This window comes from Squalius cephalus (genome assembly GCF_949319135.1).
Source record: "Squalius cephalus genome assembly, chromosome: 9".
NCBI lineage: Eukaryota > Metazoa > Chordata > Actinopteri > Cypriniformes > Leuciscidae > Squalius > Squalius cephalus.
Window position 1 is genome coordinate 28,807,250 of NC_137130.1, and position 25,247 is coordinate 28,832,496.

General features: G+C 37.6%; 1 protein-coding gene across 3 annotated transcripts in view; it reads left to right on the top strand.

Moving 5' to 3' along the window:
- Positions 1 to 25,247, top strand: part of enox1 (ecto-NOX disulfide-thiol exchanger 1) — a 456,290-nt gene that overhangs the window by 400,899 nt on the left and 30,144 nt on the right. For 2 of the 3 annotated variants that reach the window (XM_079880874.1, XM_079880873.1), the window contains exons 2-6: positions 7,243 to 7,373; positions 8,369 to 8,506; positions 19,711 to 19,875; positions 21,059 to 21,265; positions 21,626 to 21,859. In XM_079880874.1, coding sequence (XP_079737000.1) covers positions 7,364 to 7,373; positions 8,369 to 8,506; positions 19,711 to 19,875; positions 21,059 to 21,265; positions 21,626 to 21,859 — 754 coding nt within the window. In that variant the 5' untranslated portion in view covers positions 7,243 to 7,363. The remainder of the gene's footprint in view (positions 1 to 7,242; positions 7,374 to 8,368; positions 8,507 to 19,710; positions 19,876 to 21,058; positions 21,266 to 21,625; positions 21,860 to 25,247) is intronic. The other variant, XM_079880875.1, reaches the window with a different exon arrangement.

Here is a 25,247-nt window from a genome sequence, read left to right on the forward strand (position 1 = left end):
GTTTGGGAGCGGATGCCACCTAAATGATTTAGAAATGTCAAGTGAGCCCATGAATTATAAAAAGCAACATGGATTATGGTGTAAATATTTCATGCTATGCGAAAGTGAGCCGGATGCTCCATGGGGTTTGTTGTTAATGACCAGTGTGAGAGAAACACAGACAGATAGGAGGAGAGATGTGGCAGTTCTGGTGTGTTTCAGCTGACCATGCTTTACCACACGCTATCTTCTGGACCTTATGAGGGAGGAGATGATGCTATATTGAGCCGAGTTTGTGATGCTACATTGCCTTCACATAGGACACATTAACCGCAGTGAGATCGAGATGAGGGAGGGATACTCTTGCTTAGTATGCATGTTTTGGATTTTTCACCCACATGGAAAGAAAAATCACAAATGAGATCTTGGCTGAGATCTTCGAAAGAGAAAAAAAAGCTGCCTCCGCAGGCAGCATACGGAGGTAGGAAGGCAACAAGTCACATTTTGTCTATCGATCACAATCTGATCGATTTTTTTAATCTTCTCTGATATCTCACAATCCCGTGCATTTGATTCCATGAAATGTGCATTTTTGACCAACTTTTTTTCACCTTTTATGAGAACCTTTTTTTTTTAATAGGTTTTGTAGTAAAATATTTCTTAAATATTTGCTTAAACATCACCTCTCTATCATTAGACATTATGCTCCATCAGAAGCCTATTGGAAATCAATTTTGGGAGATATCTTCAATGTTGCAAATGTTGCCTGCAAAGTGATGTTGCCTGATAGGGCAGCGAAGCAACAAATCAACTGCCTATGCTTTCGGACGCAGCCCTTGTTAATCTTTCAGTTGTTTTCCCCTAAACCAGGGGGAACCAATTTCCAGCTGTTTAGCTATAGCCCTCATTACTGTAAAGTTAAACACACCTGAGCCCGCTAATCAAGGTCATCAGGATCACTAGAAACTTCTTGGCAGGTGTGTTGGAGCTAAACTCTGCAAGACGGTGGACAAGATTGGACACTCCTTACCCAGACTTTATTTAATGGAGAGCAAATAGAGACATTTGCTTATGTCTCCTTTTCATTAGATTTTATTTCCTGTGAAAAAGACCCAAGTAGTCTCACATGTTTCTCCAAATGTTGAAAGCATTGGTTCTCAATCCTGTTCCTCATCAGCTTATTAGTAAAGACACCAAGAACCAGGATTGAGAAGCACTAGAGTTTCAGAAAAGATCTCAGCAACATCTCAAAATGTGCTCAGATTTGCAAACATGCTGAAATCTGTAATAAAACATCAAATATTTCAAAAAATGAACTCAAATCTAGTAGTGAACATTTGAAGTGGATCAAAAAAGTTAATCAAAGTTGTCCTAAGACAAGAACGGGTATTGTTCAAAATTCATGTATAACTTTGATGAAAGGTTTTGATCCACTTCAAATGTTCAAATTTCTAATCATATTTTTCCAAGACCAAATTAGCAACATTTTATCGTGGTAGTCTTTTACTGTAAGTCAACAAATGGTAAGAATTTTAGGAGAAACAATTTTTAAACTTAAATAAAACATGTAGGCCTAAATGAGAACTTAGAATTCTTAGGGGCTGTTCACACAGATTGCATATTTTTTTGTTTAAAGATGTGAAAAGCAAGATCTGTAGAGCAATGTCTCTACATGTTTTTTTTGTTTGTTTTTTTAATTAAATATTGAACTACTTTTAACTTGAGTTCTGCATTTTAGAATGCCATGTCACTCAAGAGACACAGCAAAAGTTGTGTTAGCTTTGAAAGTGACTTCTGAGTAATACATGTGCACATGTCAAGCAATATTGGTCTCATGTATTTATGTATGCACTGAGGGAAAATCTGAATGTTTTATTATAATGTGTTATGTGGCATATTTCAGAGGGAAAAAGGATATTTTAAAATGACAACATATAGTCAAGTCATCTTCATTTATATAGCTCTTTTAACAATGTAGATTGTTCCAAAGCGCTTTACATTGATAATAGGAAATTAAAGTAACAGAGATTGTTTTGGCTTTACAGCAGCTCTAGAATAAAGTTATTGTCCAGCTTTTGATTGATTAACTTCAGTCGAAATGATCTTTAGTTATTAACGTAAGGGCCACTAACACGACACCGTTTTAACAGAAAACTGTTAAAAAGTTATTTCTGCGCAAACTTCAATACACGAACCAGTGAGAACGCCGATGGCGTGCACATGCGTATTACGAGTTCAGTCTATAGGTATGTGCGTTTGAATATATGTGTGCAGGCGTGTAGTCCTTCCCTACAAATCAACCCTCAACATACTTCTTGTCTAACCTTAAAATTTATAATATAGAATTTTTATCGCTTCCGCGTAGCCACGCGAACCGGAATTATCCCGACAATGCTTTATCTGTAGAGAGGTAAAGGGAAGGAGGCCTTCACAGGGGAGATACTTGTTGACATTTCAGGACTGCGCTGTCGTCACGTCCAGGCGCAGGTCCTGCATCAGATCTGGATACAGCCTGGATTCGTCGGACTGCGGTAAACCTCGGGATAAACAGAGAGACTAATATTAGCGTAGACACCATTCTTCTTATGATGTAACAAGTACATCAGGATTTATAGGAAGTGTTCCCGGTTCCGGCTGACCTAATCTATGCAGCCTAACATTGAATTATAGAAGTCTATAATGTGTTATGTGAATGCTAGGTCAAAGAGATGTGTTTTTAGTCTAGCTTTGAACTGACAGAGTGTGTCTGCTTCCCGGACAATGTTAGGAAGACTGTTCCAAAGTTTTGGTGCTAAATAGGAGAAGGATCTACCGGCAGCAGTCGATTTTGATATTCTAGGTATTATCAACTGGCCGGAATTTTGAGATCGCAATAGACGTGAAGGACTATAATGCGTTAAGACTTCTAAAACCATTTAGTGCTTTGTAAGTAATCAGCAATTTTTTAAAATTTATACGATGTTTAATCGATGAGCAAATGCAATGTTAACAGAACGGGGCTAATATGGTCATACTTCCTGGTTCTGGTAAGAACTCGAGCTGCTGCATTTTGGACCAGCTGTAGTTTGTTTATTAAGCGTGCAGGGCAACCACCCAGTAGGGTATTACAATAATCTAGCCTTGAGGTCATGAACGCATGAACTAATTGTTCCGCATTTGTCAATGAGAGCATATGGTGTAATTTAGATATATTTTTAAGATGGAAAAATGCAGTTTTACAGATACTAGACACGTGGTATCAAAGAGCACACCCAGGTTCCTAACCGACGACGAAGACTTAACAGAGCAGCCATCAAGTGTTAGACAGTATTCTAGGTTATTACGTGAGGAAGTTTTTTGTCCAATAATTAGAATCTCTGTTTTTTCAGAATTAAGTAGTAGGAAATTACTAGTCATCCAATGTTTTATATCACCTATACATTCCGTTAATTTTGTGAATTGGTAAGTTTCGTCAGGGCGTGAAGAAATATAGAGCTGAGTATCATCAGCATAACAGTGAAAACTAATTCAATAGGGCAGGACTTGATTTTATGCATCGGAAATTGATTGAATCTCCCTTTTCTTATGATTGGACCATATAAAGTGGTGTTACCAGAATAGGAAAGTAATTTCACAGACAAAGCAAGTTTTAAAATTTGATGAAATATCATGAAGATGTGCATGCATTGTCACACACAATAGCATGCACCCATAAATCATGCACAACAAGACCAGGAAAATGCATTAAGGATAATTTTGATGTCATGCTGACTTTAACCCTGTAATGAGATATGAAATAAAGAAATCATTTTTTTTAAATGGAAGTTTTTTGAATGTTTAGACAAAATAATTATTATATATAATTATTATTATTATGCAATTTAATGCATTTGCTGATAATTTTTTGGGCAAAAAAAAATTCTGATAACTTGTAAAGTAAATCAATGAGATCTTTATAACAGTATAGCAGACTTGCATACGATGCATAACAACATCAGTTGTCACACTATATTTTGCAGTAATACGTCTTAGTAATATGATATTTAAATGCTCAGTTTTATGATCAAAGCTCTGTATTTTTTTATTGTGGGAGGCAAAACATAATGCAATGCAGATCAATGATGACTGAGAGATGAATATTAATGAGTAATAGATGAATAAACGTTCCTCAAAAGCCTGATATGTACATTTTAACATGATTTTTCAAGCTAATAATGTATGGATATTCCAGTAAAGTTGTTTTAGTCCAGTCAGTGTTCATCTTTAAATATTAATAATAATTCAAAAGTCATTCTTACATTTTCCATAAATGTTTAGAGGTTTAAACGTATAGACGTTTTTACAAGTACACTAAAACTTGCTAAAAAAAAAGCATAAACCCTCAATAAGATGACAGAAGGCATGTAGATTGCGTACAACTGTTTTTTTTTAACAATGTTTTGATCATGTTTATAATTTCGATGCCTTAGAAATGTGCATATCAAATGTGATACAGTTGGATTTAGAGTTAAGTGCGTTGAGTGCTATTGAGGAGCACCTGCCACGTTTCTCATGCTCCATATTTTTCAACCGGAGATGCCAGCCATTGTTCCAAAAGAGTTAAAATCCACACACTTTTTCACCAGATATCCATTTCCTGCAAATAAAACGCAAACACAGTAACACTGTGCCTAATTAAAGTTGTGATATGATTGTTTCTCAATTAAAGGGAATTGCATTGCGCTCCTAAGTTGATATCCGCGTGTCAGATTTGAATAATGTGCTGTGGTTTAGAGTGGCAGAGAGGAACGCGTTCGGCATACTGATGATACTTCACTCTCACAAACCCGCCGGGGATAGAGCACTGCGCTTTCGCCGCATATGGGATCCATTATTCCAACCCGTATTAAACAGCTTAATGGCCCCATCTCCCAGACTTTGATTTCCAGGATGATATAATGCGTGAGGATAGAGAGTGCTGGAGGAGGGAGGGGGTCGGATCTCACACACACACTCTTTGACCCATCAGCTGATGACATGTGTCATTTTGATGGAAGACTGATGGGTCAGCTGTAAGTCATTCCAAGCGGATGCACTGACAGAATGTCTGAAAGTGGCATTAAGGATCTACATGTCCTTGAAGGCTTTTCCTGCAGTCCTGTTACCGCAGCTTTAGAAACTATTGGACCCGGTGTGGTGGTAAGAGTTTGCACATTAGGATGCGATAATGAGAGTTACTGTGGGATTTCTCCTTTAGTGATTATCATGGCTATTTACAGCTTCGCTCTATCTGAGGAGGCATTTGTGGCTGTGTGTTTGGCTGGAGCGTTGGGAACCGAGCGGCCGCATTGAATAGTCCTAATAAAAGTGTGGCTGTGCTCTCAATGCTGGGACTGGAATCAACTCTGATTCCTGGTTCTGTTGTTTTCTATTCTTTTTCAGTTTGTTTTTTGAAAAATTGGAGGCACATGTTCACTCTGGCTTGTGTCTACCTGATACTCTCATTAGAGTATTAGTAGACTGCCTGCTTAATATCTGCTAACTCTTTATTGTTATGGTCCTTTAACCGACATTCTACTGGACGATGAGTAACTTTGCAACTACATGTCAACTTATTCTAACCCTAACCCTACCAGTCTACTAATACTCTACTAACACTCTAATGAGAGTTAGTTAACATGTGGGTGCAACATTACTTATAGTCAACATAATGTGTTAAAGGACCATCAAAATAAAGTGAAACCCCAGTTTCACCCTTTAAACTAAATTATAGTGTTTATAAGACTAGATTATACTTTTTACTTACTTTTTACATCCACCTGTAGAACAAGTCAGTGTTTGTGTTTAAATGTCTGTATTGTGTTTTAGGTGCAAAATTTGGTAACACTTTACAATAAGGTTCATTAGTTAACATTAGTTAACTACCTTAGTTAACATGACCTAAGAATGAACAACAGTTCATATTAGTTTCAACATTTACTAATACGCTATTAAAATCAAAGGTTGTATTTGTTAACATTAGTTAATGCACTGTGAACTAACATGAACAAACAATGAACAACTGTATTTTTATTAACTAACATTAACAAAGATTAATTAATACTGTAACATCTGTACAGCTTATTGTTAGTTCATGTTAGTTAATACATTAAGTATTAAGAGCAGGCGCGCTCAACTCTCAAAATAGTTTATGGGTGAGAGTAATAAAAAACGTTTATCAAAAGTAAAGATGAAAAACCGCACTCTCAGGTTCTATTTTCATACATTTATTATTACCATGTCCTCACAGACGCGTTTCGGCCTAAGCCATCATCAGTGTGTACACACTGATGATGGCTTAGGCCGAAACGCGTCTGTGAGGACATGGTAATAATAAATGTATGAAAATAGAACCTGAGAGTGCGGTTTTTCATCTTTACAGTTAATACATTAACTAATGAACCTTATTGTAAAGTGTTACCCAAAATTTTAAATTTAAACTTGTCCAAGATAGGATAATCAGTATTTGTCAGTCAGCTATTCGACATGCAGGATCATGAAACGGTGACAAACCTCAGTAATTTAAGTTAACGAAAGGCTAATCACCAATTTCTTCACATATGTGGCTTTATTTGAACGTTTCAGCATGACATACCATGACAATGACACAAAAAATTATATGATCAATAAGTTATGACAACATATGTTTTTACATTGCTTTAACTCATCAAAAATAAGTTAAGCAATTTTGGTTAGGTTTCATTGTACAGTGTAATTATATATTTAAGTACTGAGTAATATTAAGCAACTAGGGTTAGGGTAGGATTAGGATTTGGTTGAGGGTTAGTTGCATGCAATTATGCATCATTTAGAGTTATTACCATGTAAGTACATGTAACATTATGTATCAAGGACACTGTAAAATAAAATGTTACTGCAATTTATTTTTTTTAAGTTATGCAAGATTCAACTCATTTTTAAGTCAGTTCAATGTAATTTAAGTTGAAATGACTTAAACATCCAAGTTGATTGTACTTGAAATTTAAGGCAGCAACTTTTTTTTTTTACAGTGTAGTGACATCATTACGCATTCGAGGAAATTAATCGGATTTTGCATCACTATTAGCAAGCGACCAAGAGGCAAATTAATGATTAGCTCTATTAAACTTAAAAAAAAAAAAAACATTAAAGAGGAGTCAATTCTCTTTGATGGAATCAATTCTCGACTCCCAACGCCTCAGAACCGATTATTTTTGGAAACGATTCCCAGCGCCACTGAATGGCGTCTCAGCTCTCACGTGGTTGTGTCGTTTGTGTGTGCTGCAGGTTCCTCTGAATGCTGTTATGAGTTCCTGAGTGCTCCGTTCTCCTCGGCCAGCTGTCTTGAAAGAGCAAGGGCTCAGGTGGCAGCAGTGGCACCCAGAGAAACAAACACTGAAGACCGGCCATGGCGAGCGGTAACTAACCTCCTCTAATTATGTCCAGTACTTGCCCTGTTTAGTCAAACCACACATGCTTCCAAAACCTAGTGAGCTTCCCGCGTGGGCAGCATTTTAAGCAGGCTAATGATGTGAAAACTGTTCCAAACGTAGGCAGGATGATTGTGTTGTCTTCTGAGATATCTCGTTATAGCAAATCCTAGGGCAGACTCACATCTGTCCGTTGTGGAAAATGCAATCAGTGAAAAAATTAAGTCGGTAAGATTTTTGTTTTTGAAAGAAATTAAAACTTTTATTCAGCAAGGATGCATTAAAGTGATCAAAAGTGACAATAAAGACATTTCTATTGTTACAAAAGATTTCTATTTCAAATAAATGCTGTCCTTTCAAACGTTCTATTCACCAAAGAATCATAAAAAAAAAGCATCACGGTTTCCACATAAATATTAAGCGCAACTGTTTTCAACATTAATGATAATAAGACATTCAGTACTGCAACATAAACAGTTTGAAACAAAAATAGCAGCTGAATAAGGCTCTCAGTCCTGTATTTGTATTGGTTTCGGGAACTTACAGTGACGGAGATATGAGCGGTGTGTCATCTGAAGGTTTTAAATCCTGTCACTGTTGTCCCGGTGCTTGAGTTACGTGTCACTTGGATGCTCCGCTCTTCACCCAGAAATAAAAGCTGCTGTCGGTTAATGAAGATTTGATGGATGAACTCGTGGGCAGTGAAGATTGAAATTAAATTGATGAAGATTGGAGTTTTGTTGAGTCAAAATTGACTTTTCAGTTTTATTTCTTTGATATTGCGTTGTCACTGCTTTATCACTGTCGATTTGGCTACTTGTAAGAGAATACGGCCTTGACACCCTTTGCACGTTCATACAGACAGTATTCGAGACTCTACTCTAAGTTGCTGTGTGAACGGGACATTTCAAGACTCATAAGTAAATGAAGTTTTCGATCCCACAGTGAGAACGTAGCCTAATAGACTGTATTCTCTTTTGCAGCAGCAGACGGCATTGGCAGTTTGGGAACCGAGCAGAGCCACGTCAACGTTCCCGTGGCCGATCCCGGTGCCTGGGCCACCGCCATGAACAACCTGGGCATTGTGCCGATGGGCTTAACCGGGCAGCAGCTGGTTTCAGGTAAAGCCTTGCGCCCTCCCTCCAGTGTGTTAATCCTAGTGTTTCATCCACTGCTCTCTCTGCTCTTCCCTTTCACGGCAGGGGGAATAAAAGGCAGATATTAAACCGGGGTTCCCATATTCCCCCTCTGGCAAGCTGAACAGGCACCAGCCTACCCTGCCAAATATGTGACCTTTAGAAGCAAAATTACATTTGGATTTTACATTGAAGCATGTTACAGTTTGTTGAGCTTTATTCTTCAGCTGAGATACTGGATTGTTGTGGCTCTGAAAAGCTCACGGCCTGGGGTGACGGTGGAACCTACCGCTTTCTTGCCTTAAGCCCTGAGCGCTGGTCTCCACTGAAGCTTTGCAGAGATTGTCTGAGAGCTGGACAGCTGATCATCAGCAGCCATTCTGCAATCGGTCCTCATAACAGGCCTGCTGCTGTTGCAAATACCAGTTACACACACGTCTCTTATAATAGAAACGTTTACGATTTTATGACAAACAGGCGGGACTAATGGAGTGCTTGACGGTTTGTTTTCTCCATACACTGGCGGTTCACCTCTCTTGCTTTGACAGCACTCATGAGTGGGAGTTAAAATAAAGTCAAGCTACTTTTTCAAAGAAGTAGTTAGCATCAGCAAAAGCTGCTAATAAAGTAGCCAGCTACAATTAAACTATTTGAGTTATCGATATTTTCATATCTAAATGTATTATTATCCAGTGATGATGTATAATTTGTTCTCTGTTAGGGTGACAGCATATATTAATACTAAAGTATTATATAGTACTGTATAATATAGTATACAAATAGTAATGAATAGCAGGTAGTCAAATATGTGCCTTACTTTTTAAATAGGTAAATTTACGGTCTTATGAACTGTCCGAATGAACCGATTCTCTCGAATAAACGGGACTGTTCGACATGTTTGTGATTATTCCCCTCCTCATTTACTCACAATACAAATGTGAAATTAAAAACAGCAAAAAAAAAGTAATTTTGTTTGCAAAATTTACACTAGCATTCAAATGTTTGGGGTCTGTAAGATTATTTAATGTTTTTGAAAGTCTCTAATGCTCACAAGGGCTGCATTTATATGATCAAAATTTCAGTAAAAAACAGTAATATTGTGAAATAATTCAATTTAAAATGACTGTTGAATATATTTTACAATATAATTTATTCCTGTGATTTCAGCATCATTACTCATCATTATTACAGTCTTCAGTGTCACATGATACTTGGGAAATTATTCTAATATGATGATGATTCTAAAATGCCATTTCTTATTATTATAAATGTTGAAAACTGAACATTGAACACAAAACTGAACAAGTTAGTGTTGCTACTTTTTTGTTAACTATTCTTTTGAGACAAATCAATTCTCTCCTTGTTTTGATCCTATTATAATTAATATCATGCTAAGGGAAGCCGTGGATTGAGGCAAATTAGGCTCAAGATTAAAATGCATGAGCCGGTATTTCAGATCATGATTATTTATGAGAATTTGGGAAGGCACAAGTCATTTGAATTGCATATAGGTTTTTTTTTCTTTTCTTGGGTGATTTCAGAAATCATCTAAGAATGAATTTTAAAACTATTATCCTCAGCTTCCGAGCTAAAGCCTTTGGTAATACGCCACAGCTGAAGGAAACACTTCCAGCAATTCACATGAGGAATTTATATACGGTATCCTCTTTCTTTCTGTGTTTCTTTCATACACACATGTAGTACATGCAGACTTGCAGCGATATGCCTCTACCTGAAAGAGGATTTTGTCTTTGAGAACAAACAGGCTGGAAAGTCTCTGGCTCCAGAAGGACTATTATGTCGCTGACAGAAATTCAAAAAGGAATGATTGGAAAAGATTTGCCTGGTTTCTGTTGAATATAACAGATTATTGCTGAAATAAACTCTGAGTCTTTGTTTTAATTTCCTTCAGCATGTTTCCAGGCACACTTCAACATCACACATATTGCTCATGACACACATGGACACACACACACACACACACACACACACACACACACACACACACACACACACACACACACACACACACACACGCACACACACACACACACACACACAGCTTGCATTTAGTCCCATATCTGCTCATAAATTTGCTGCTCTCAGAACAGATGCTCACTTGCACAATTTTCGCAGGCAGTTTCAATCTCAGCATTTCAGCACATTTTCTATTGATTATAAATGTTTATTTGCACCAGCTCATTAGAAGACATGCTTTGTCAGAATTTTTTTTTTCCAGATGGTTTTATCCCGCTGGATTGGTGAGGCACAACAATGAGTGCTCCTCTAAATATAGACGATTTTCCCGCAGTTAGGAGTTGCTTTTGCTGAAGTTCTATTGTGAGAGTTTTACGCTGAGCATGCTGGGAGATTTGGGTTCAGAATTGGTGTAAGCTCTGAATGTATGAATGCATAGATTTACACAAGATTCACCAAGGCTGCTTTAAGTGGCTTAGAAGAAGAAGAAAGAAAGAAAGAAAGAAAGGAAGAATAAAACCCAAATCAGGCTCCACCAGAAACAGTTGTGTGCAGTCATGATGACCTAAATAACTACAGCACTGTATTGACAAAGAAACGTCTTCCTGAGTGCTGTTTATGGAAGCACCAGGACCTAGAAAGATGTATGTGAAAACAGCCAACAAGGGCAGAGCTTGTGTTCAAATCTCAGAAAAAACAACATTATACAGTACATGACAATGTTTATGCATTTATTCTAAATTGTCTGTCATTTGCTCAGAAAAGTGGTGATTATTATATTATATTATGGGCCCTATTTTAACGATCTGAAACGCAAGTGTCAAAGCGCAAAGCGCAAGTAACTTTGTGGGCGGGTCTTGGCGCTGTTGCTATTTTCCCGGCGGGATAAATGACTCTTGCGCCAGGCGCAAATCTAAAATGGGTTGGTCTGAAGCAGCTTCATTATTCATAGGTGTGGTTTGGGCGTAACGTGAAATAAACCAATCAGAGCGTCATCTCACATTCCCTTTAAGAGCAGGCGCGTTTGTTCTAAAGCGGATTCCTATTATAATGGCGGATTTGCCAGGCGCACGCGAGGAGCGGTTCACAGCCAAGGAGAGCAACGCTCTCGTCAGGGACGTTGGGGATGGAGAAACCCACCCAAATTAACTTTGGTTAAACAGGCGTATGATAATTTGGGTAAATGTGTAAGCTAGATGTATGCTTTTATAATAAATTGTCTATCTATCTATCTATCTATCTATCTATCTATCTATCTATCTATCTATCTATCTATCGTAATAATGTATGATTTGCAAAAATGAAAACTGCTGCTTCTGTGTAGATGAGAGAATCAAAGTATGCGCGTTGTGCACACGCTTCATTGATTATGGCCAAGCATGCGCCCTTAAAATAGCATATGAATAACATGCGCAACGCGCCACTGACTTTAAACTATTTTTTCCTGGTTAGTGGCGCAATTGTTTTCTAAACCTGCAAAATAGCATGAGGGAACGTTTGCGCCGGAACACACCTCCTTTTTTGCGCTGAACCGCCCAGGGAGCGCAAGTTCATTCCCTAGTTTAGCGACGTGCTTCTGTGGAGGAAAAAGCGCACTTTGCACGGGTGCAAAATAGGAATGATACATGCGTCGGTGTACAAAGTCAATTGCGCTGGGTGCAAGATAGGGCCCTATATGTTATTATCAATAATTATCTGCCAATATTCATTTAAAATTCACTACAATTTCTGAAAGCATTAAGGTGGGGACATTGAGGGAGTGTTTATCACTAATCATAAGAACATGTACACTTAGGCTGCATGGTTAAATAAGATAAAACTGGAATCACTATGGGTTATTGACATGTGTAATCTGTTTTGGTTTCGTTTTCCAACCCCGGATTTCCACCAACTGCGGAACGGCTGCGGATCGGCTCCGCTGCATGTCGGCTCCGTGCTCCGCCGTCCTTCAATACCCACCAGGACTGGATTTGTTGCGTAACGGCTGTGGCTATGACTAACAGCTGAAGTCACAAGGACCCACTAGATCTCGCGAATTCACGTATGATCGCGCGATATAAGTGCTGAATTGCTGCGGAGCTCTCCGGCATCCGGCAAAAATAGAAGCTCTGCGTATCTGCTCCGGGGGGCTGCGGATCGTCAGAGTCGGAAGCCGTTTCGCATTCAGTGAAAATACACACATTGACTTTAATGGAAACCTATTGACTCCACCGCCGTTTCGGAGCAGATCTGCAGCCGTTCCGCAGTTGGTGGAAATTAGGGGTAAGGGTACGTTTACACGACAGTGATATGCTTAAAACGGAGACGTTTTTCCTTTGAGTTTTGGGCGTACAGACGACACCATTGTCAAAATGATCCCCATTCACACGGATCCGCGAAAACGACTAAAAACACTGTATTCTTCTACCAGGCCGTTAGATGGCGATGCAACTCTATAGGTTGAACACGTAATACGCATGACGTCATCGTCTTCAGAGATTCGCGTTTTTGTTGTTTACACGAAGACCGTTTTCAAAAACTTGCACTTTGAACCCCGTTTTCAAAAGTTTACGTTTGCAGGCACCCAAAACGCCATTGTCGTGTAAATGAACGGCCAAAACGCATAAAAAGTTTTACGTTTTTTAGTTGAAAACGATGTCGTGTAAAGAGCCCTAGTCTTCTGTTCCTATGAGTAATGGTGGGGACTTAAAATTATTTCAATATGCAAAAATGTTACCTAATCATAGCAGTTATCAAGTCTTGAATGCGGCACACCTTAAAAAACAACAACTCTTAAAGGGGTCATATAATGTCATTTTTGTACAAGCTAATATGATTCTTTAGGGTCTAAATTAAAAGTTTGTAATATACTTTAATTAAAAATTCTCATTAGTATTGTAAGAAAACACTCATTTTACCTGGTCAAAAACAGCTCTGTTTTCAGCACGCCGTTTAAGTGCATGTGTCTTTAAATGATAATGAGCTTTGCTCACCCCGCCCCTCTGTTCTGTGCGTACACCGTTTGTAACACAGTAACACAATTACCATAACGCGTTGTTCATTATAAACGTGGGATTAGGAATTATATTGAGAACGTCGTACATAGAAAACATGCCGTAATGTACCCTGAGTGTAAACAGCCGCATTCATCGTGAAGCGTGCAGCAAGCGATTTGCAAAGATTAATATAAATATTAATATAAAGGTTAAGAAAACGTTACACTCACTTCTTCTTCTGGAGGTGCAGCAGGAACACGAATAGTTGGTACCGATCCTTTTTTCAGGAGCAGCTTCTTAGCAAAACCAGCTTTATACTGACCCTCGTTTGTAAAGCAGTCTGGTGTGTGAAATGATTCACACAAACATGAAAGCATTGACGTTGATCGTGGGGAATATTCCCTTCGAAAACAAAACTCAGCCACTGCGTCTTCAGCGGTTCGGATTTAGGAACATCAAAATGACTGCTGTGCTGTGTTCTTTATTACACCCAAGAACAAAACACCACAATTGCTTAGATGCCATTCTGATCATAGACAGTGCTCCAGCGTATCAACAATGACGCGCGGGCTATGATTGACAGCTCACTCACGAGCGAGGGCGGGTCTGTGTTGAAACGCTGCTGTCAATCAACAATCATGGGAGGGGCGTCGATTTTGTGACGTCACAAAATCGAACGGCTTGATCTGAGACAGGGAAAAATATATAAGAAGATTAAAAAAAAAAACACTGGATGGATTTTTATCATTTTATGATGGTTGTGTACAGGCACTGCCAACACACATTTCAGTACAATCAACTTGTAAAAGTGCATGTACCATTATATGACCCCTTTAAGTATTTCAGAGGGTCAAAATTACTTCAAACTTATGATGTTTTTGATGTAAAAATATTGGTAACCTCAAGAACATTATTGTCACGGTGTGGTGTAGGCAGAAGAGGACAAAGGAGAATCAAAAGTTCCAATGCAAACCTTTACTTACAATATAATTCATACAGGTACAGACAGGCAGAACGCTCACACACTTAATAGGACGGAGATCGGACAAGGACTCACAGAACAGACAGAACTTAAATACAAACACAGATTACACTGATTAACAGAACACAGGTGAGACAGATGATGATGACTAAACAGGTGATACAACTGAACTGATAATGACGGTAACCATAGAAACAAAGGAGAACAGGAACCAATCAAAATACAAACTAAGAGTCCAAACAAACACTAACACGTGACAATTATAAAACTGTATAAAACATTTATAAACTTTTTAAACATTAAAACCTTTTTTTTTTTTAAGTGCAGTTCACAACCCCTTTAACATTTGAAAATGAAGAAATGAATACATAAATATTAGCATTTTTAATTTTACAGTTGTACTGTAAAATAAAATGATTATATGATTTTTTCTTAAATAGTAATAATAATAATAAATAATAATACTTTTATTTTACAGTACTATTATTATTATTATTTTATAGTCATACTGGTGTAATGACAACAATTGTGCAAGCCTACAAACATGCACTGCAGCTTTTTTTTTATCATAATCTCAATTTTTATCAAAAATAATTGTTGTACACAACAAATAGCTTTAATTTTAATAGAACCTAAGCAGTAACTGTTAAATGCAGGTTTGTTGTGTGACTCTTGTTGTGTCATTTTGGCTGCTCTGGATAATTATGCATATTAGCTGTGGTGAGCAATGACTGGAAATCTTTCAAGCCCGAAAAAAGCGAGACTGTAAAAAACAGCTGAGACAAATTTCCTTACGGATTATGTTTTTGGACTGCAGGGCCTGGGGCTGCAGGGTTTGCCGCTTTGCATTTAGTAATGTTGTTTGTGATGGGCTCTGATTAATGCCGTCTCACCTCTGAAATGATGAGCAGCTGCGTCCTGTAGGAACTAAATGTTTTGGAAGCTGCTGACTTCGTAGTGAATCCAATTTCTATGGAAAACAGATAATAACTACAAATAAAACCTGAAGCAGGTTTTTGGAAAAGAAACAAGAGCTGTGAGCCAAAGGATTGAGTAGCTCTTGAATCATTCTGACTGAAGAAAAACAACATTAAGAAACGATAAATGTGAAGGCGTGTGTGTAATTTACCTGTTTACATTTTGATTTGAGTTTTGCATGGATCTCCTGATGCGTTTCACATGATTGCAGCCGCTATGAGGTTTATGGATCGTAATTTTCATCATCTTTCCCCAGCAAGGGATTTAAGATTTTCTTCCAGTTCAAGCATCTCTTGTGTGAGATTTAGTGTTCTCCATTGTATTGTGTCACTACAGGACAAAGTAAGCAGGAGTGTCCTGATTAAGGTTGAAATATTACAACACTCTAAAAAATACTGCTACGTAAAAAAGTGAAGCTACAAACTTGTTTTTTTCCGTTTTTTTTTTTTTCAACCAAGGCTTGTTTAAAAAACGTGCCTCTACCTATATTTCTGCAAAACACCATAAACATATACAATTCACTGCAGTTTTCAGCTTAAATGAACACTGGTAGCAGTAAAACACTAAAAACTTTCATTCCTTTTCACACAAATTATGATTACAGGGGCAGATTATTAAAGACTTTTGTGTGTTTCCTTGCACAACACTATATTATGAGCTCAACACTTACCATTTGTAAACTAATACATTTTGACATTTGCATCACATATTCTACTCCACATGTATGTATTTTCTAAATATGAATTATGTAAATAGGAAATATGTTTATGGATGAGTGAATACATTGATGTTTTTTAAAATGACTGAGGTATGAAGCAGGGCTAATGAGATTGCTAATGAGAGAGATTGCTAATCAGCGCCACACGCGAGTCCCGCGGATATAAAGGAATGAGGACAATTCATTCTACCGAACTACCCGCAAATGCTGAATTGATACTCAAACTCGTCAGTTTATTTAACAAATAAAACTTGTGAGGCCGCAGCGCTGTTTCACTTGGTCATAGTAACCATGGCAACATATGTGAACGACTGCGTAACGGCACGCTGTTGTTGTTTCGTTCAAACATTATGGACCTTGGCAAGCAGACTTTGGGACAAAAGGAGAAATAAAACGAGGATAAATTTTGGCGTGGTGTTTTTGAGATGCCCAGAGCTTTGCGACAAACTTCGACTTGACAGAGAGCGCTCTTGCATGTGCTTTATTAGACAGGTGAGCAAATGTACATAAAACAAATCAATGTTATATAGCTCAACATGATGAAATGTTAGAATAGGATCAGTATGATATTCTAATGTTGATCTAGCTTACTGCTAGTCTCATACAGCCAACAAACTAACACATAGAACAACATTATAACTTATAACACACTCAAATGCAGTTGAGTGTGATAGTGTAGACCTAGCGTAGTGTAGAAACAGCGCTGCGTTACCTCACAAGTTTAATTCGTAAAATAAACTGACCTGTGTGAGTAGTAATTCAGCACTTGTGGGTAGTTTGGTAGAATGAAATGTCCTCATTCTTTTATATACCCCAGGACTCGCGTGTGGCAATCTACACCTTTGTTATTGTTTTGAAGAGGTTATCGACCCCTAGTGGCGAAAAAATACATATTGTACCTTAAAAGGGGTGGTTGATTATGATTTCACTTTTCTAACTTTAGTTAGTGTGTAATGTTGCTGTTTGAGCATAAACAACATCTGCAAAGTTACAACGCTCAAAGCAAAGGAAGATATTTGCTTTTAAAGAAATGTTTTTTTTAAGGACTACAACAGACGGCTGGTAGGGACTACATGACATTCCTCCCAGGTTATTGACATCACTAACCCTAATATTTACATAAACCTGGGAACGCGCAGTCCATGTTGAGAAGAGGAAGAGTTCTTACACACACACACAAGAGCTCTTGAAGCTCCGCCCACTGTGCCGGGAGCAGCAGCACATTTGCATTTTAGGGGACACACGCCGAAACGACACGTTTTACTAACCCTCAAAAAGGGACCATTTTAACATGCTGTGAAAAAATATATGTGGAGTATTATGAACTAAAACTTGACATACACACTCTGGGGACAACAGAGACATATTTTACATATTGTAAAAAGGGGCATTATACCACCCCTTTAAAGTATTTTTTTGTTTATGCTGAGTTGGCTGATATGGCTGTCGTCTAGCAGCTTAGATGCAAAAGGTTTCAGCTATTGATATACTATTTTAAAAGTCACTTGTCGTTAATTTAGTTAAAAAACAAAAGTGCCCAGCAGTAGTCTGTTTATCAAGACAAAATGAGTAATATTGGGCTGGCCATGTGATCAAAAAAAAAAACCCCACTAATAAGTCTTCATCTCATGTGAGTGAAGATTTTAAACATATTGTAAACACAGTACTATTCATTTATCTGTATGTCAACCTGTTTTAATGAGAACAAATTACTTAGTGCTTGAGTGCAAAACTCAAAGTGGTTGACTCAGCACAGTAATTATAATGACTGAATATGACCGTATTTGTTAAGAGGCAAAAATTACATAACAACTGATTAAAAGGAATGTTAACTATTTTTTTTTTTTGGTTATAAAAGTGTAGTAGTAGAAAAAAAAAATCTAGATGCATACAGCGAGAAAGCTCAAGATTGTTTTTGTTTTAACTCAAGCTCTCAGCACTCTCACTTTTGAGTGTTAAGACTATTTTAACATTAAAGGGATAGTTCACCCAAAAATGATAATTCTCTCATCGTGTCACCCTCAAGTTGTTCCAAACCTGTATGAATTTCTTTCTTCTGCTGAACAACAAAATAACATATTTTGAAGAGTTGATGGTTGATTGACTACCATAGTATTTTTACAATGGAAGACAATGGAGCCCATCAACTATTATGGATATGCATTTTCTTCAAAATGTTTTATTTTGTGTTCAGCAGAAGAAAGAAATGTATACACGTTTGGAATAACTTGAGTAAATGATGACAGAATTTTCATTTTTGGGTGAACAATGACAGTGACCTTTAATGACAGTAAGAAGACATTAGTGGTACTTGAACACTTTATTATCATACTGTCTTATATTACAACTTATATTAAATATATATCAAGAAATATTATATTTCATCCATACCGAACTAACAAGCCAATCAAATCATGAATGCGTTTTATTTGAACCATTATTGATGATTGATGAACTTGACCAGAGTGAGTTACTCAACTGCTTCTGTTGAATTTCAACTTTAACAGTTTCAGAGGATTCAAATTAGCTTCTGGCAGCTTTACAAAATCAGCTCATCATTGGGAAAATCTTTTCTGCTCCTTGGTTTCATCAGTCAATTTACCTTGGAATATGTACCATATTCCATTTTAAATGTGGAAACTTTTGAAATTTTACTCAAGCATGTTTTTGTACTTCAGATTTATTCAAATGCACTTCACTTTTCTCTCCTTTTTTAAAACAAATGCAAACAAATAAATTTGTGTAATTAAATTATTGTATTATTCACCAGTAGTGAAATCAGTAGTGAAATGTAAAATAGGAATAATGGAATATAATCCATTAAAAAAAACATTCTTGATTGGTTATCATTCATAGTTGCATTTAGAGCAGTAAATGTTGACACTGTAAATGTTTCTTTTTATCATATAGCGCATTGTCAAACATATACATTATAAAGTGTGCATGCACACTGTAAAAAATGTACCCGTAAATTTACAGTAAAATACTGGCAGCTGTGGTTCCAGCCATTTACCTTAATTTTACGGTTTCAACACCGTTTTTTCCATTTTACAGTTGCACTGTAATTTCACAGTTAAATACTGACAGCTGTGGTTCCAGCTATTTACCGTAATTCAACAGTACCAATACTGTTGTTCATTTTACAGCTTTACTGTAATTTCACAGTAAAATCTGGCTGCTGTGTTTCCAGCCATTTATCGTAATTCTACCATTTCAATACTGTTTTACATTGTACTTGCAGCAATGGTTAAAGCAGGTACAGTATAGGACTTCCATCGTGGTTTACAGTGCACTCTGTTTACTGCATAAATCCAGTATGTTCCGGTCTCAGATCCTGTGCAGCTTAGTGTGATGAAAGCTCATTGAAGAAGAAACTAAACTTTAGTAGATTTTCTGGGTTTTGGTCGAATGTGGAGTGAGAGCAGTGACCTGGTCTCTTCTCATCTCTGTGAAACCTTTCAACAGCTTTGTTCTTATTTCTTAGGCTTTTTTTGTGTGTGATAGTGCTCAGGTCCAAATCAATGACTGCATTAATAACTCTTTTTGTTTCCCTCTCCAGACTCAATATGTATACAGGGTTTTGACCCCAACCTTGGCATCCTCACCCCAATCAACCCCATGATGGCTGGCATCACTCTGGTCCCGCCCCATCCTGTGGCAGAACTTCCTGTTATTAAGGAAATCATCCACTGCAAGAGCTGCACACTGTTCCCGCAGAACCCCAGTAAGAGCCACTGTGTTTTACAGCAGCCTACCACAGCACAATTATTAGAGGTTTCGCCATAAAACAGGCACACAAATGAATGTAGCCAACCCTTATTTACTTCTACTGATGTCATGGTAAATATATGAAGCAGCCTACAGTCTGTGCCATGTTGAATGACCTGTAACTGTGGGGTAAAATGTTCCACTGAAAGACCTGTAACTTTATGCCAAACGTTTTACGGTTATTGAAATCACAGCAACCACAGGATAGTGTTTATTAATTCATCCAATGTGGAAAATCAGAGAAAGACCAAATGTTAAATCTGTAGAGCTTAGTCCTATAAACTATAAATCTAAATGAACCCTAAATCATAATTAACTTTAACCACGCATACTCCAGTTAAATTCATATTCTTAATAAAACGTCTTGTTTTGATAATGGAAGGAAACTAATGATGATTCATTAAAGGGATAGTTCACCCAAAAATGAAAATTCTGTCATCATTTACTCACCCTCATGACGTTCCAAACCCGTAAAACTGTCGTTCATCTTTGGAACACAAATGATGATCTTTTTGATGACATCTGAGAGATTTCTGTCCCTCCATTGACAGCTACGCAACTACCACTTTGACGCTACAAAAAGTTCATTAAGAGATCGTAAAACAAATCAATATGAATTGAGTGGTTTAGTCCAACATTTCTAAAGAGACACGATTGCTTTATATGGTGAACAGATTGAATTTAGGCTTTTATTCACAATGAGCTTTCAGAATTTTGGGTGAACTAACTGTCCCTTGAATAAATGGTGATAATATCTGATCATAATTGACCATCTCCATGTTTGGTGATTTGCAGATGCAATTTCACAAAATACATATTAATAAATCAATTATAAAATAATTTTGGCTCCAAAAATATTCCATGTTCATGTATTTATGTATTTGGGATGAAGTATATTTCATTTGTTCAAATGTTTTCATTTTTTTCAAAGCCCTAAAATCTGTTTATTTCCAGGTTAAAATCCATTTCGAATCCCAAATTGTCAATATGGCTTCAGACTTCTGAACCCTGTTATATGTAAACTAGACTCCATTTTCTATTAACAATAGCTAGTTAATGTGAAAACAATTAGATCACTTGATCAAACTGTTTTAGTCATACAATCTGAGTGCGGTAAGACACTTTTGTGGATTCTGCAGATCTTCCTCCTCCTTCTACGAGAGAGAGGCCTCCAGGATGCAAGACTGTGTTTGTTGGTGGGCTTCCAGAAAATGCAACTGAGGAGATCGTCAAAGAAGTGTTTGACCAATGTGGAGAGATTGTCGCCATCCGCAAGAGCAAGAAAAACTTCTGCCACATTCGTTACATTGAGGAGTTCATGGTAGACAAGGCCCTCTATCTCTCTGGTGAGTCTTTGTTTTGTTTCATTTATAGATGTAAATGTTTGTTATGTTTTGTTTCTCTACTTCTCTGAGGCTTGTTGCGTGAAGCTGGTTTCAGTTGCTATGGTGTCAGTTTGAGATTAGTTTGAGCAAAGTGTTTTTTCAAGCTCAAGAACATTGTCATGTAAACCCTAAATATCAAATCTGATGCATATGCTGGAAGTAACATAGTCTAATGACCCAGCTGTATTGTTTTGTTCAACAGGGGCTTTTACGTTGCAAGAAGGAACATCTTAAAAATGAGCAAATCCTATTTTGCATAGTTCACTGATATTTGATATATGCAAGTAGCCTGTGTTTGCTGAACAATGTTTGTCGTCCTAGGCTATCGGATGCGCATTGGCTCCAGCACTGATAAAAAGGATTCGGGCCGCATACATGTAGATTTTGCTCAGGCGAGAGATGACTTGTATGAGTGGGAGTGCAAACAAAGATTGCTGGCACGAGAGGAGCGGCACCGACGGAAAATCCACGAGGAACGGCTGAGACCTCCATCACCTCCTCCCATAATGCACTACTCTGAGCACGAGGCAGCTCTTTTGGCTGAGAAACTGAAAGGTAAGCTTTCCCACAGACTGTGGTGCCATGATCTCATCTAGCCTTTAAAGCACAGATTTGTCATCAGTAATGTAGTGCCGAGAGAAATTCGGGTTCTTTGGAAAAGCTTCAAGGCAGGACTTTTATGCTTCTAATAAATGCAAAATGTGGTAAGATGACCTACACCGCCAGGTCTGCTTTCCTTCAGAGATTTCGCAGCTGTCCACGACTGGTCTCTGATGATGTGACCGACATTAATGAGTGGCTGCATAGTTTTGAGGTTCTTACGCATACAGTCCTCATTCCCGTCTGCGGCTGCCAGCCAGACGGCCCCAGCTGTTGTTTATTCTGTGCGACTGGTGTGTTTATATGATCAGCTAGTTCCATTCATCAGCTTCAATGAGACCAATGATTGCCAATGAAGTGAACACTCAGTACCAGGCTCCTGTAAAGCCAAAGGGTTTCCAAGATTGACTAAATAGTTTTCATTTGCATTTAGGGTGCTTAAATGTGCTTAAAATTGACTTGATTTTTGGTTGATTCTAATCAAGAAATATGATACTGTGTAAGAGTTTATCATATTGTGCTTTATTGAAACACTGGAGACCTGGTGCCTCATTTTAGTATCAATTTTGTCTCAGATGTTTCCTAAAATTGTTGACATGCTGTAAAAGTATTGAGCTGTGGAGAGCAGTTCAGATCATTTCATTTTTCTTGTGAAACTCTAGAGGAGACGTGAGATTTATTGGGACATTTTCTCAGGAGAAAACTCTGAGAAGCAGAAGTACCCCATTTGCTCATTGTTTCACACATAACATGTTGCGTAAAAGAACCAAATGAGATTTTAAAGATATATTTTTTCCACTTCCACGGCTTTGCATGGACATAAGTGGCCAGTTGCATCAACAACAGACAGTTAGTGTGAGGTTTAAATTACTTAACCATGTTTATTTTTTCTGTTTATTCTGAGAACCAAATGAGATATGAGATTTAATCTCTGACATAATTGTTTCTCTTCTATGACTTGTTTAGATTAGTTTTATTTTATTTCTCTACCCTATGGCCTCTACATTTCTGCATGAGGCACACAAAATGGAAAACACTTCAGGAGTTTTGAAGTCGTCAACTGATTGGTTGAATTCTACAGGATTTCTGGGAGACGTGTGTGTTGCGTTCTTTAACGGTCCATCCACACATAAAGCCGTTCTTGAAAAAGGAAGCTGTTGTGTTTACAACTGTGACAATGAGCATTTACCATGATCAACTAAACACTTTTTTTTAAGGATTTGAAGTCGTCACCTTTATTTATACAGCGCTTTATGCAATACAGATTTTTTCAAAGCAGCTTTAACAGTGATAAACAGGAAAATGATTCAATGATGTGGTTCATTTCAGCTGTACAGCAGCTCTAAAAGAAAACAGTGTAATTGTTCAGCTGAAGTCCAGTGTTGATGCAGAAAAAAAACAGTGATGCCATCAATTAGCTCAGTTCAGTTCTCATCCAATAGTGTCAGTGCAGTCAGATAAATAATATTGTTGAATATTAAAGTGTGTGATGTTCATGGCATAGACTCTTTAAAATGCGTCCAAGAGTTTTACACATCGGTCTGTTATTGTCTGTGAACCGACTGTGATTGGTTGCTTTTCATGTCAGTCAGACAGCTTCTTGGGCGGTCCTTGGCCAATGGAAACTGCTATGGAGTCCAGACCTTCTGCTGAGTCTGGAGGTCTGGTTATGCAAGAATATTTGGGGACTGATTGCTTTGCCCTCTACCTCTCTGGTGTGTCTTTGTTTTTAATTTATACATATAAATGTTTGTTTTGTTTCTCTAGTGCTATAACAATAGATGGTAACATGAACAGGTTTCCAAGGTTGACTAAATAGTTTTCATTTGCTTTTTGGGTGTTTAAAATCTGAGGTTAAAAAACTCATTTAATTTATCTTGTGGAACTCTAGAGGAGACTTGAGTGAAATTTATTGGGACATTATCTCAGGAAACTCTGAGAAGCTGGAGACTTAAGCAGAAGTATCCATTTGCTCTCCTTTTTATATCATTGTTGTCTAGAAGAACCAAGTGAGATATTTCATTTGTGATTTTTTCTGTCCTACGAATTTGCATGGACGTAATTTGCAGTTGCGTCATCAACGTTGGCTGTAAATGTTTTTCAGATCTCCTCTCGATTTCAGACAGACAGGAATAGTTAGTGTAATGTTTAACATATTTAACCACCCTTATTTCTGAATCTAGAGAGGTTTGAAGGTGCCACATGGTCGTCACATTTTCAAGGTGCCGCATACTGTACTGTGTTTCCACCTCAGAGTTACGCCAATCCATCACACACTTTGACGTTCACACATATTCGTAATGTCACCTTTCACGTTTTCATTTCAGAGCCGGTTCCTGGCTGACAGCTGTTTTCCCATGCTGTGATTTGATTACAGCTAGCGGCTCCAGAAAGGTAGTGATGGTTGAGTTATGCTGGCTGCGGTGGTTTCCATGCCTCTCTGAGCTCTTGTCTCTCTGGAGAGACTGCTTTCATTTCGATGATGGGGACTTGACTGCAGCCTCCACCTCATCAGTAATCACAGCACTTCCCATGTCAAGCACTTCCCATGCTCTCTGCGTGGCACATCCAGAGCTCTCTCTGTATGTTCTCATGTTTATTTAGCCCAGGAGGCAACAGACAAAACATCTCAGACGGGGTTTCGATAGTGTCTGGCACAGTTTTGCTCATGCCTGACATCTAATTGCCTCTCCAACACAACCTTTGTTTAAACTCAAGCCATTCTGCTAATTAGTTCTACACAAATATTGCTTTTCAAGTATCAACAGCATGCTAATGGGCCTCAGTATATTGGGAACGTTATTGGGCACATTTGTGTCCCAAAGATTAATTTTTATTACATTTTTAGATTTTTACAGATGTTTTTTTATATATTCGTTGTACGAAGGTCACATTAAAACCGTCTTGAAAACATTTGACTTTGCCTTTATCATAAATTTTTGCTTTTTATGTATAGATTTTATTGTTTTACCCTTGTCTCAGACCCAGTTTCAATCTCAAGTTATGAAAATCCATCATAAAAATAGCAATTATAATTGTATAATTGTATCATTTCAATAATCAATGAGTGAGTTTATTGTGTGAAATTGATTTACAGTTTTACACAAATGATGACTGTCCCTCAATTATAGCGTTCCACAACAAACAACAACATTATACATAAAAAACATTAATTTGTTGACACATTGTGTGTGTATTTAGGATACATAAAATGTAGCTAGCTATGAAATTAGCTTTAGCGAGTCAAAAGATTCTGCATTTTATTCCACAAATGTTAAAAATATCATTTAAACACGCATTTGCTCATCCTTAAATCCGGCCGTTCTTCAGCTCTTAATATATC